Source organism: Falco peregrinus, chromosome 3 (genome assembly GCF_023634155.1).
Source record: "Falco peregrinus isolate bFalPer1 chromosome 3, bFalPer1.pri, whole genome shotgun sequence".
NCBI classification, from domain to species: domain Eukaryota; kingdom Metazoa; phylum Chordata; class Aves; order Falconiformes; family Falconidae; genus Falco; species Falco peregrinus.
Genome location: NC_073723.1, coordinates 30,435,023 through 30,448,746, shown reverse-complemented (window position 1 = coordinate 30,448,746; position 13,724 = coordinate 30,435,023). Strand labels below are relative to the sequence as shown.

The following is a 13,724-nucleotide window of genomic DNA, read 5'->3' as shown; positions in this document are numbered from 1 at the left end:
GATCAAAGAACAAGAATGGATAAGTCTGAAAAAAACACAGGCATTAAGTATTTTGTAACTGTAATCCCATAGATCTCATCAACATCTGTTAAATAACGTTTACAGAAAAAAAAATCAGTCACCCAGATATTACCATGTCAAATTAAAAGCTCCTTATTCTCAGTTTGTGTATCACAACAGCACCCTACTTGATTATTCCATGCAAACAGACAAATTCTGCTTATCTCAAGAAGTACTGACACTCTAAAAGCAAGCTACATGTTCTGTCCATGCAGAATTCCAGAGGGATCCAGACAGTTTGGGGCACTGGGCTATGATTAATGGGATGAAATTTAACAAATCCAGATGCCAGATTCTGCACCTGGGGATGGAGTAACGCCAGGCACAAGTAAAGATTGGGAGAGGAGTGGCTGGGGAGCAGCGCTGCAGAAAGGGACCTGGGGGTGCTGGTGACAGCAGGCTCAGCGTGAGTCAGCAGCGTGCCCTGGCAGCCACGGGTGCTGGGTCACCCTGGGGTGATCGGACACAGCACAACCAGCGGCCCCAGCGGCGCCTGTCCCTGCGTTCAGTGTCGCTGCGGCCTCACCTTGCGCACTGTGTGCGGTTCTGGGGCCCACAATTTCAGAAGGATGTGAAGGTCCCTGAACGCCTTCAGAGGAGGGCAACGCAGCTGGTGAGAGGGCTGGAAGGCATGTCCGATGAGGAGCGGGTAAGGGCTTTGGGCTTGTCCAGGTTGGAGAAAAGGAGGCTGAGGGGTGACCTCACCGCTCTCTATGGCTTCCTGAGGAGGGGAGGTGGAGAGGGAGGTGCTGAGCTCTTCTCCCTGGATCCAGTGACAGCACATGTGGGAATGGTTCAAAGCTGTACCAGGGGAGGCTTAGCCTGGGCATTAGGAACCACTTCTTTACCGATAGGGTGGTCAAACTGGAACAGGCTTCCTAGAGGAGTGGTTAATACCCCAAGCCTGTTAGTTGTTTAAGAGGTATTTGGACAGTGCTTTTACTATGCTTTAACTTTTGGTCAGCCCCAAACTGATCAGACAGTTGGACTAGCAGATTGTTGTAGGTCCCTTCCAGATGGAATGTTCTGTTCTGTTTGTTCTAAGTCTTGCAGGGAAATAAGTGTGTGGGAAAGAAAGGGAATACAAGATGTTAGTTTAAATAATGTTAATTAATAGATTGCATTTCATTTTATTTTGAAATATGAATTGTATCTACATTCTGTATGAGAAAACCCCATGAACATCTGTTTGCCCAATTATAGCTGGCAACTTTCCAGAATTCCACAGCAGGATCATGTAATTTGTCTTTCTCGCTATCCTTAAATACTACACACACTGCATTTTTGTAACCCTACTTTACAGAAAAATGACAAACACCTTCTGAACTTAAGCACAGAGGAAGAAAAAGCATTAACTATTTCAGGTTTGAGCAGGTTCATTACTGAAGATAAAAAGTTGATGATAGATCTGTTTCTCACTGGAAAGTTTACTTGAAATGTGGATGTGGGAGTTAGGTGCCTTTGGAAATCCTAGTGGGTCACTAATCTGCATGCTAGGGATATGAAATTCTACAAACTCTAGAACTGGAACAGTGCACTTCTTAATACTGAGGTTGCAAAATGAACAGGACAAAGATGTACCTTTCTGTGACAACAAAAAAAGACAGCAGGTGCTATAAATGATTTGCAGGATTGAGTCCAGTATACTAGCAAGGACAAGAACATTCAGTAGCTGGGGATTGTTAACATTTTGAACATCTCACCCTAAACGCAATTTTTTATCTATTAAATTTTTCTCAGGTAAAAATGTCTGCAAATCAGTGAGCCATGGCTGTGAGCATATTTGTGTTAGTGCTGACAATTCCTACATGTGCAAGTGTCGTGAGGGATTTGTATTGAGAGAAGATGGCAAGAGGTGCAGAAGTGAGTGACTGTTATCTATTGAACGTTTTTGCATGCGCATCAAGCAAGGAAAGAAAGGGGTTTTTCACTTCTTACTGGAAGAAAAACAACCCTACTTTTTGATATCTACATTTTTTTAACATGTTTTCATTCCAAACCTATGTTTGTATCAATCATTCTCAGGACGGGACATCTGCAAATCAGTCAGCCATGGCTGTGAGCATATTTGTGTTAACGAAGGTGACTCATATGTTTGCAAATGTCATGAGGGTTTTCTGCTGAGAGCAGATGAGAAAACATGCAGAAGTAAGTACTCCAATAATTACTCACAGACTTTTATCTACAGTATGTAGGTTTATGGAAGTGTTCTAATAAATACAACAGTTTACTGTTATAATATAGGATTAGTATTTTTATACTTGCCAGAAACTTGTAGAGACTCTGTGTACAGAAATAGTGTATTTAATAGCCAAATTGGTATGACTGGAGATAAAAAAAGACAACTTTTCAGGTACCAAGAGTTAGAAGTGTTTGCTGAATAAATTTCTATTCATTTCTTCCAGTGTATCAGTACACCTAATAAAAGCTACTACTTCTCCATTAACATATTCACTGTAGATGTGCTTTAACCAAATTTCATCAACTATTTTCAGATAAAGACATTTGCAGTTCAGTTGACCATGGCTGTGAACATGTTTGTGTTAACGCTGATGAGTCATACATCTGCCAGTGTTATGAGGGATTTGCACTAAGGGAAGATGGAAAAACATGTAGAAGTAAGTGTCCTTATCTTTAATAGATTTCCTTTATGATCTGTGCATTCATAGACATGTTTTAAATACTAGCAACCTTATTTTTTTCCCAGATAAAGATGTTTGCAATTCTGTTGATCATGGTGGTGAGCATGTTTGCATGAATACTGACAGTTCATACATTTGCCAGTGCTATGAGGGTTTTGTATTGAGGGAAGATAAGAAAACATGTAAAAGTAAATTATTTTATGTTACTGTATTTTTTGCACTCAGAGGTCTACTAAAGAAACATATTGTGCTAGAGGCAGGTCTTTTTATTGGGGATTTTGCCTGCCAAAAAGGAGGATAAATTCTTTATTTCTTAGGAGCTTATTACTGTTAGTCTTTAAAGTTTTGGAAATGTTCTCATTTGTCAAACTGTAGTACATAAAATCTACGTTATCCCTAGATAAGGACATCTGCAAATCAGTCACTCATGGCTGTGAACATCTTTGTGTTAATGATGACTATTCATACACTTGCCAGTGCCATGATGGATTTGTACTAAGGCAAGATGGGAAAACATGCCGAAGTAAGTAGCCTATGAATAAAAGAATTAATTTCTTTTCTTTTTATAGGAGATTATTTACCGATTCATAGTAGTCAGAATGGAATATTGTTCTCTATAGTTCGTAAGACTTATATGAAATTAATTATTTGAACTGAAGATACATTTCAAAAAACCAGTCAATTTTAACATTTGAAAGTAGCTTTGAAAATGTGAACTTCATTTCTAGATTGAGTATGTTGAATTTAAATCTTCAGCATAGGATGTTGCTGCATTTTACTTTGAATTGAAGTTTTAATTGCCACTGTGGTGTTTTGTGTGTATTCATGCAGATCACGACTTAACCTGTTCCTTTAACCTCTTAGCATGTTCTTTTGTAAATGATAAGCAGATGAAACTCCTTCAGGCTCCTTATATGTTTTCTGATCTTTCCATAAATCTCTTCTTGCTCCCCTAAAACCTCTGGTATTCATCAGCATCCTTATGGGGGCACCACAGTGGTACAAAGTCGTCTAATAGGAAACACAGCAGGGTCCAGAGCAGAGCATCTATAGCCACCTAATTATTATTTTAATCTACCTATCTTTTTTTATCTTTTTTTAATCTATCTTTTTCTTTATGACCAAACATAATGTGAGTCTATGACCAAAATATTCTGCTAGCGCTTGTGTTCAGTTGTTATCTACCACGATCACAAGCTGTTTAAGACTCTGTCATACAGGTGTCCCACATCCTGTAAGTACAGCATTCATTCTTTGTTTCTGAATGTATAAGCTTAGTTCTGGCTACTTTAAAATACATATGATCTGCTGTTATCCAGCTTGCAAAAAGGTTCATGTCTCCTTATATCAGCAGCTGCTCTATTTTTATTTGCTTTTCTCTCAAAACTGGAGTAACCTACAAACTTTGTTGGCGATTATTTTGTAGTTTCTTTTGGGTTGCTCATAAAAATGTTAAATAGTAGAGGATCACGGCAAATTCTTAGAAAGAAAGCCACTTCATGTTTCCCCATTTATGACTTATCCTGAAGACCTCTCTAGCCAGTGTTAATCCATATAATGTTGATTCTGTAGACTGTTTCCTTAATGAAAATAAATAGAGATTACTGCCTTATTGAATGCTCCATTGTGTGAACAGCATGAGCTTTGTGAACCAGCCTCATAATAAATTTTAAAAAATATTTAGTTAGCTTTCCAGTATCTATTTTTCCATAACATGAGCTTGATTGATATTAATTCTCTTTCTTTGATTTTACTCTGAAGCAAGTTCCACATTAATCCATGCCATTTTTTTAATGCAGATTGATGTCAGGCTGACAGGCTTACAATGAACTATCCATCCTTTCCAAACACTGGAGCAATAGTAATTTTTTCAGTGTATGTGCATACACTGTGGAGGGAGACTGCTAAGTGTGTTGGAGCTTCCTCAGAGTTCTAGGAGTTACTGAAAAATAACACTAACCATCCAAGGTCTTCTTCAGCCAGTTACAACTCTTCATTGCAAGTTACCTGGATCTACTGATTTTAAAATGTGTGTATTCAGTAGGTGCTGTGTGACCTGCTTCTCAGCTGATGAAACTCTTCGCTCACTTAACTATTTTAACGCTTCTGCATTAAGATTGGCAATTCTATCATTTCTATCTATTAATTAATAATACATTGTTAGAATGCTTTTTATTCCTTAGACTTCAAATAACTTACTCATACTATCCTCTATTTTGTTGGCCGTGCACCCCCTTGTCCTTTATCTTATTATTTAAGTGTTTTCAAATTCCCGGTATTTTCATGTTCAGTAAATACTGTGAATGTTCTTCTCTTTCAATCATTATTCAAATCATACAGCTGTTGTCGATTTCTAAATGAGGTTGCTTTTTTTAACTACTCTGTCATTCTCTTTAGATTATGGGACTATGTTTTTGGGGTGTATCTAGTAAAATAACCTTAAATAGGGCAGTCATTCACTTTTACTGTTTTTTTTGTTACACCACCCCCACCCCATCCCAAAATATTCTGGCTTATATTTGCTTTCAGCTATGTACAATTCATCCTTTTGAAGTTATAGCCATGTCTGCTGCTGGTTTGTATTTGATTCTGCTTATAAAGAACAAATGTTTGAGTTGCACACAGCTGTGTATAAGCAGATGCTAAGTTTACTTACATGGCAATTTCTTCTTTATCTGCTATAATGGGATCTAGTTTAGATTGCCATGCCTTAAATGTAATGCTTATTGAGTTAGAAGATTTTCCTTTCTAGTAGTTTTTGGAATTTTTGTGTTGGCATCGTGAGACCTCCAGGTAATTTGGCTCAGATTTAAGGTCTTTTAAAAATATAAGGTTTTCTTCCCTGCATGTTAAACCTAAGTATTCTGCTGAAGAGTCAGTCTGAACTTGGCTGTCAGTACTGTTGTACCTTTAGGTAAAGGTAGTTCTCAATTAGCAATCAAGAATGTTTTCTTCTGTGTTGCAGTGAAAAAGAAACGGCGAATGCTGATAGATGGCTCCACTTCCTTCTGTACTTTCTCCTCCTCCCCATCCACCCTTCTTGAAGAGGTTTTAACTAACTGGTTTTAACACACAAATCCTCCCATCAATTTTCAGCAATACTAGTTAGATTTTATTTATCCTCTTAAATGAGTAATCCCTATCCTTCCAGGGTTTGTTTATGCAGGCTCTTGGCATTGATGTAAGGATGTTAAAGAATTATTTTGCTTCATGTCCTGTGGTGTTTGGCTTAGCTATTTTTTTTTACCAACATGAATTTGTGCTAAATGACCATACTAAATTATTCCCTGTTTTTACTCTTACTACTCCTAATGTAAAATCCTTCTCCTTAATCTAGCCAGATTAATCCTAAAATTATTTATTGTCAGTGGGAAGCCATCCAAACTATGCAATTCTTTCTGCTCAGATGGTAAAGGACTCTACTGCATGTAAACTAAGCTGTCTATGGTTTAACTAGCCAGAGATTTGCTTTCAGTTTGGAGGTTTCCATCTTTCTTTGCTCATGGGATTACCACCACAGTCTTTGTATTGACAAAAAAAAGTTTAAATAGCAAACCACATTAAATATTATCTAACTGTTCCCAGGCAAGGATATTTGCAAATCAGTCAACCATGGCTGTGAACATGATTGTGTTAATGCTGGGGATTCATTTGTTTGTAAGTGTCAGGAGGGATTCCTGCTAAGAGAAGACGGAAAAACATGCAAAAGTAAGTAGTTTGATATTTATCAGCGTACTTTTTATCTGCAGCTCATGCTCGTGTAGAAATGCGTTAACCAGCACAAGCTGTCATCTCTTTTCAGATAAAGATCTTTGCAAATCAGTCAACCATGGCTGTGAACATGTTTGTGTTAATACTGATGATTGGTACATCTGCAAATGCCATGATGGGTTCCTACTGAGAGAAGATGGGAAAACCTGCAGAAGTAAGTAGGATGAGAACTTAATTTGATGAATTACACACATAATTGATGCCTCTGCTGATGAATGTTGACTGCCAACTCTTCCGTTTGCAGACAAGGATGTTTGCAATTCAGTCAGTCATGGCTGTGAACAAGTTTGTGTGAATACTAAAGATTCCTACATCTGCAAGTGTCATGAAAAATTCATACTGAAGGAAGACGGAAAGACATGTAGATGTGAGTAGCCTGAGCTATAAAAGTATGTTTTTATTTGAGCTTTTAAGTGTTGTGACTGTGAGTATTTGCACATGTGTATGTTTGTGATTTGCAACTATTTAGACAGGTTAATAGAAGGTATGATCTCTCCCTAATGAACCTCACCTCACAAACTCCATCCACTCTTCTCAGATAAAGATGTTTGCAACTCAGTTGATCATGGCTGTGAACATACTTGTGTTAATACTGGTGATTCCTATATTTGCAAGTGTCATGAGGACTTCACACTGAGGGAAGATGGGAAAACTTGTAGGAGTAAGTTGTTAAATCTTTGTTTTGTACTTCCCAATCTCTTAATGGAACACACCATGTAATGGTAGTGTGTTATTTGTGTCTTTAATTTAGAATCAACTTCATGGAAGTAAGCTTCTTCATGGAAATTTATTGCCATATTTTTTTACATTTTGTGAAAGTCATTTACCTAGCTAACCATGCTAAATATAATTTTCATTATTCCAAGGTAAAAATATCTGCAAAACAGTCAACCATGGTTGTGAACATGTCTGTGTTCCAACTGGCGATTCATACACGTGTCAGTGTCACAAGGGATTTATATTGAGGCGAGACAGGAAAACATGCAGGAGTGAGTAGCTGGAACCTTTATGGGGAATACGGTTTTTCAGTCATAAAATAAATAACAGACTTAATTTTACTCAAAGCTTGTTTGTGCCAGTTTTGCATTTGAGAAATGGTCTAATACGGAAATTCTCTTAACAATTCTCAGATAAAGACCTGTGTAAATCCATTGACCATGGCTGTGAACATGTGTGCATTAATAATAACAGTTCATACAGCTGTCAGTGCCATGAGGGTTTTGTCCTGCGACAAGATGGGAAAACATGTCGAAGTAAGTAACTCAGTATGTCTGTCAGCCACTCTTCTCTGGCATTGCTACAGAAACAAACAAAGATGTTATACACCTTTGTCATACATTCCTCAAATATCATGCTTGGAGTCTTTGAATTTATAAATATGTTAAATATAATACATATAAATATTTCAATTTTTCCTAGATAAAGATGTCTGCAAATCAGTTGCCCATGGTTGTGAACATATTTGTGTTAATAATGATGATTCATACATCTGCAAATGCCAGGAGGGATATGTACTAAAAGAGGATCAGAAAACATGCAGAGGTAAGTACGTCTTATTTAGAAATCATTTCTTTGATTTGTAAAATTACTTAACCTCACTTCAAAAATGATAGCCCAAAGCATATGTGAGTGTGATGGAAAATGTCTTGAACAATTAACTTAATGCTCTTGTAAGCAAAAAACTAACAAATTGCAACAGTTGTTTTGGTATAGCATCAAGTGCATAATAATTCTTTCCAAACATCAGGAAAAAAGCCAAAGTGAAATCTTATTATCAAGGAATGTGCACTTTAATCACATTCATGCACTGTGGAGCTTTTATCTCTATATACTCCATTTTAAAGTACTATTAGGTCTATTTGCTCATTTTCCAACATGACATGCTCAGAGTATGACAAGCGTTTATCTCATCACCAATTCTTACTTGAAGCAGAAATTCTTCTACAGGAACTCCAGAAAAACATTTATTCTGTAAAAATGGGTGTCTTAGTTGGGGACACTATCATTACCAAAAGAACAGTAACACGTTCATGGCTTATCTCAATCCTAACACCATTCATCATGAACTGCTGCCCTGTCTTGACTTACGCAATGACACTGAGGTCGTTCTGATACTCATATTCATTGCATTTCCATGACCTTAGTACATCTGACACATCTTTTCCTCAGATGACTGCAGAAAGGAATTATTGGACAGCAGTTTTTAAATAGAGTTATTATCTAAGAAGAAAGATCCAAGCTCTAAAGCTGCAAGTTTCTTATTCTTACACTGAATTGGTAACAGGTATATTCAGTAGTTTCTGCAGTCAAAGAAATTTCTGCTGCACAATTCTCTCTTGCATAGTGCTTACAGCATTCTTGAGGTGCACGGAAGTCAAAGTTAATTTGATCCAGACTGATGCAAATCTTATATTCCTTAGTATGGTAAAATCTTCCTGGAAGTTACATTGATCAAATAGGATCTGAGCATCTCTGCAGCCAGCCCCTTGCACTAAGCACACTAGTCTATGCCTGCTGGAGGAAATTCCTCTCCAGAATAATAAAAAAAAAAACCAACAACAAAAAACAAACACATGGCAGAACCAGTCTGCAGCTTCAAAGACATTCTCCCTAAATTTCCTAACCTTGTTATGGGTACATAGTGCCTACAAACTGCTTTGATTTTTGAGTGTACACTTGCCAAAAGTATGTGAACTCCAAATCTGTCAGTCTCCTGACAAACTCCCAGCTTTAATGGGTAAATCAGAAAAGGTTTATTTCAGCAATATTTAAGCTGCCTAATTACAAGACTGTTAAGTTACAAGCACGAAAACCTTATCTAAACAATCCTGATCCATGTTTAGCAGCTAGCCACGTTTCTAGCATTTAACTCTTTCACCTGCGTTTTTTTAGCTGTTTTTCTGCCACTACAGGTTTGTTTGTGCTACAAAAAACCCCATGAATTTTCTGAATTTTGCCCCCAGACTTGAACCTACCTCAAGCCCTTGGCTTTTGTTTCACTGTTCCCTGCCACTAAATATGACTCCTAGTTTTTCACCTTCTATACAAATGTGGCTTCACTGACTCATTTCTTTGTACCACTTTTACCTTTTTGCTACGTCTGCAACACAGATGCAGCTCCAGCAATTCTCTTCCATGTCTTTCAGTGCTGGTCATCTACACAAATCTGAAGTTGGCATACTGGCCTATCCCTGTAAGAAAATGATGGCAGCTCTGTCTCTGTATCCTAGCTGTGTTCTTCACTCCACTTAACAGTCATTCTTAAAATTTTCTGATTGTTACTGTCAAGTGTTGTAGTATACTGCAAAGCAGTATGTCTCTTAAGTATTTGCTGTGATTGTATTTTTGTTAAATTCTTAGTCATAGGCACACTCTTAGGTTTTGGTATAGACTGTACACAACATCTTCGGGCACGCTGGCAAAGCTGGATAAGCCAGGAACAAGGTACTTCAGATGATCTCTGAGTTTATGCAGTCCCTGGGTATCTAGATCCCTTTTTCAGCTTTGTGGAGATTTTCATGGTCTGAACACTCTGCTGCTTATTTCACAGGATGCAGTGAAGGCCCACTTGACCTGGTGTTTGTGATCGATGGATCAAAAAGTCTCGGGGAGGATAATTTTGAAATTGTAAAACAATTTGTCTCGGGAGTCTTGGATTCACTTGAGATTTCACCCAAAGCTGCTCGAGTTGGTTTGCTTCAGTATTCCACTGAAGTTCGCACTGAGTTTACATTAAAGCAGTTCAGCTCAGCCAAAGATATGAAGAAAGCTGTATCGCAAATGAAATACATGGGACGAGGTTCCATGACAGGACTGGCTCTGAAACAAATGTTTGAGAGAAGCTTCACAGAAACAGAGGGAGCAAGACCATTTTCAGCGAATGTCCCTCGAATCTCCATTGTGTTTACGGATGGACGAGCCCAAGATGAAGTCTCAGAGTGGGCTACTAGAGCAAAGCGAAATGGTAAGCAGAGATGGTTTTGACTTATTCTAAAAGGCAAATATTGTTAGAAATAAGACGTAGTGATAGCAGGGATGTGCTACACTTATCTGGTAATCAAGAAAGTTTTTGCCATCGCAGTCTGGCTAGCACAGTGACCACTGTGGCAGAACATCAGATCTTTGGTGTTCACAAGAACCTTTGCTACAAGGCATGTATGCCATCCCTAGTGCGAGACCCATGATGGCTGTCTCACCACTGGGGTTCTGTTCCACCACCAGGTAGTGGTACTACCCACCTGGCATGCCATGCAGTGCCCTGAACATATCCGCTAAGGGTAGACAATTGATACAGAGATTTGGGAACACTGGGCACTTCATCAAAAATTCTAACAATGAAAATCAAAAAAACTTTTACCTGCCTCTTCAAAATACAAAAATCTATCCTCCTGGGAAATACCATGGTAATAATTGGTTAAGTTATATTTTTATTTGCTTACATACTATATGTTTAACCAATTCTGTTGTGCTGATGGTGTTCTGGAAAGAAGATGTGTGCTCCTTACAAAAGGATAGAGCTATAGTGCTGTCTATCTTTCTGTTGCTATGTGCCTTATCAGGTGATATGCTGAAATGTAACTGAAAACTGGTGGTTTTTAATTTAGAATACATGTGGGCTGAAATCCATCCTCTAGGACACCTGAATCACAAATCAGAAACTTCCCAGCAGTTTAGCAGAGTCAAATGAAAATTTGCAAAACTTTTCAAGAAAATAAAGGATCCTTTTTTTCTTTGTACAACAATTTCTAAGAAACTGCTTTAAGAACCATGGATGATGGCCCACAACACAGAGAAAGTAGCCAGACTTTAGATGATGCTGCACATCTATTTTTCTGTTCTTGTTTTATTGACTTGATGTTATCAATCATAACTTGATACATGATTAGTATAGCATTGGTCAGGACTAATACCTCTAAGGAGAAAAGGGAAAAATGTCCAAGAATCCAATAAGAGCACGTGCTAACAAGGGTGCCATCACAGTGAAATAGAAACAAAGTGTACTTTAAAATATTTAAAACAAACACAAATATTTACAGGCTAACTAGTGAGATCTGGGAAAGTACGTGGAGGATTTACAGGACTGAAGAAGGAAAGAAGTACAAGCCAACCTTGCTTACTTGCTGAATGAAACCTCAGCTCCAGACTGCTTACACTGATATTTGTAATGCTAAAGCCAAATCCATCCCCTGTGTAATTGCAGCGTAGGCAATGTAGTAATGCTGAACATGAAATTGGCCTTGAATGCTTTATCACAGATATCTCCAAGTATTTAAAAAGCAACAAACCTCAGCATGACTGGTCCATTCATTAAATTGAATCAGCTTCTGGTGTTTTACTTTCCTGGCTAAAGCTCGATGATAGGCAGATTCAAGACAAAAAGCAAGGAGATGCTTACATTAAATGTTAGAGTTGTAAAATGTGTATTTTATGATGTTATCAGCCCATGATTCTTCAGCAAAAATGTTAAAGTTCCAATTCAGTGAGTGTGTAGCTGTTATTACCCTGTGATAACAAAGAAATATCAAACCACTTCACCCCAAGTTTTAATGTGAAACCAACCAGCTGAAAAGGCAGCTTCTGCTCTTGAGTCTTATAAAAAAGAGCTTGAAATACTGTGAAGCTAATAGTTGCATCCTGAATCACAAATTCAGTACTAGTTGTGGACACTTTCTAAGCCAGAACTAATGTAAAGAGAAATGTTATATCAGATCATATCAGTGTGGCCAGCAGGACAAGGGAAGTGATCACCCCTCCCTGTACTGGTGAGGCTGCACGTCGAATACCAGTTTCGGGCCCCTCATTTCAAGAGGGACGTTGAGGTGCTGGAGCGTGTCCAGAGAAGGGCAACAGAGCTGGTGAAGGGTCTGGAGCACAGGTCTTGTGAGGAGCGGCTGAGGGAGCTGGGGTGGTTTAGTCTGGAGGACTCAGGGGGGACCTTTATTGCTCTCTACAACTACCTGAAAGGAGGTTGTAGGCAGGTGGAGGTAGGTGTCCTCTCCCAAATAACTAGAGACAGGACGAAAGGAAACAGCCTCATCTTATCAGGGAAGGTTTAGATTGGATATTGGGAAAAAAATGTTCACTGAAAGGGTGGTGAAGTATTGGAACAGGCTCCCCAGGGAGGTGGTGAAATCACCATCCCTGGAGGTATTTAAAAGACACGTAGATGTGGTAGTTAGGGACATGGTTTAGTGGTGGGCTTGGCAGTGCTGGGTTAATGGTTGGACTTGATCTCAAAGGTCTTTTCCAACCAAAATGATTTTATGATTCTAAGACATGTTCACAAGAATAAAACCATAACTGCTGAAAAAGGGGATATTGAAGATCACTTTTGTATTCATTGCTTGTTTAAAATCTGTCAGGTGAGAATGCTGTGAGCCACTTCCTCCTTCTGTGCTTTCAGCTTGAGGAAAACTATAAATCCTCATTTACTTTGTCCCTACTGCTTCTGCTGGGGCAAATGCTCGTTGTGAGCACCCCTGGTGTAAGGCTGTTTTTCTCCTAGTCCCAGAAATCCCTTTCCTTCTCTTCTTACCCTTCGCAGTGCCTCCCAGCCCACTAGTGTCCCTTAGGGTGCAAGAATCTAGTTTCAATGCACTCTGAGTAACTGGATGAAACACTAAGTATGTTTTTCTAAAAAAGTTACTGCCCTCTTTCAGGACTTTGCCCCATTCCCTAATACATAACAGGTCTTCCAGTCAGCCCAGTCATTAGCTTTACACCACATACCACACAGAGACACATACAAACCAGGAACTTTCAGTGGAGCTGTGAGGCTGACTTGTATGATTCTCTTGGATGTTTTGCAGTACTCTTCCTGAGTTCATTTACTATCAGTAGTAGCCAGGCAATTGTCATGTCTGTAACTTAAAAACTACCTGTTGAATTACAGCAAAGCAGTTGAGGTTCTACACATCTCTTTTAACTAAAGCATATTAAGCCTGTTTTAAACCAATTAAGTTACACAGCATATACATTTCTTGTACTTTCCATTTCTCTAAAATGACTAATGCTCATATTTTCCTTTCGTGGAGGAACAAGAGTTTAGAACTGCTGATGTGTAAAAATTATGTGCAATTTCTTTTGGGTCTAGGTATAATCATCTATGCCATTGGAATAGGAAAAGCAATTGAGGAAGAACTGCTGGAAATTGCTTCTGAGCCATCATATAAACATCTCTTCTATGCTGAGGATTTCACAGCTATGGAGGACATAAGTGAAGAGCTGAGAGTCCAAATCTGTGAAGGTAAC

At 38.5% G+C, this 13,724-nt stretch overlaps 1 protein-coding gene across 6 annotated transcripts in view; it reads left to right on the top strand.

The window, feature by feature from the left end:
• The window catches only part of MATN2 (matrilin 2), a 76,119-nt gene that overhangs the window by 54,351 nt on the left and 8,044 nt on the right, over window positions 1-13,724 (top strand). For 5 of the 6 annotated variants that reach the window (XM_055799574.1, XM_055799573.1, XM_055799578.1 and 2 more), the window contains exons 10-22: window positions 1,801-1,923; window positions 2,086-2,208; window positions 2,556-2,678; window positions 3,103-3,225; window positions 6,288-6,410; window positions 6,505-6,627; window positions 6,718-6,840; window positions 7,012-7,134; window positions 7,340-7,462; window positions 7,604-7,726; window positions 7,893-8,015; window positions 10,024-10,437; window positions 13,567-13,719. In XM_055799574.1, coding sequence (XP_055655549.1) covers window positions 1,801-1,923; window positions 2,086-2,208; window positions 2,556-2,678; window positions 3,103-3,225; window positions 6,288-6,410; window positions 6,505-6,627; window positions 6,718-6,840; window positions 7,012-7,134; window positions 7,340-7,462; window positions 7,604-7,726; window positions 7,893-8,015; window positions 10,024-10,437; window positions 13,567-13,719 — 1,920 coding nt within the window. The remainder of the gene's footprint in view (window positions 1-1,800; window positions 1,924-2,085; window positions 2,209-2,555; window positions 2,679-3,102; window positions 3,226-6,287; window positions 6,411-6,504; window positions 6,628-6,717; window positions 6,841-7,011; window positions 7,135-7,339; window positions 7,463-7,603; window positions 7,727-7,892; window positions 8,016-10,023; window positions 10,438-13,566; window positions 13,720-13,724) is intronic. The other variant, XM_055799577.1, reaches the window with a different exon arrangement.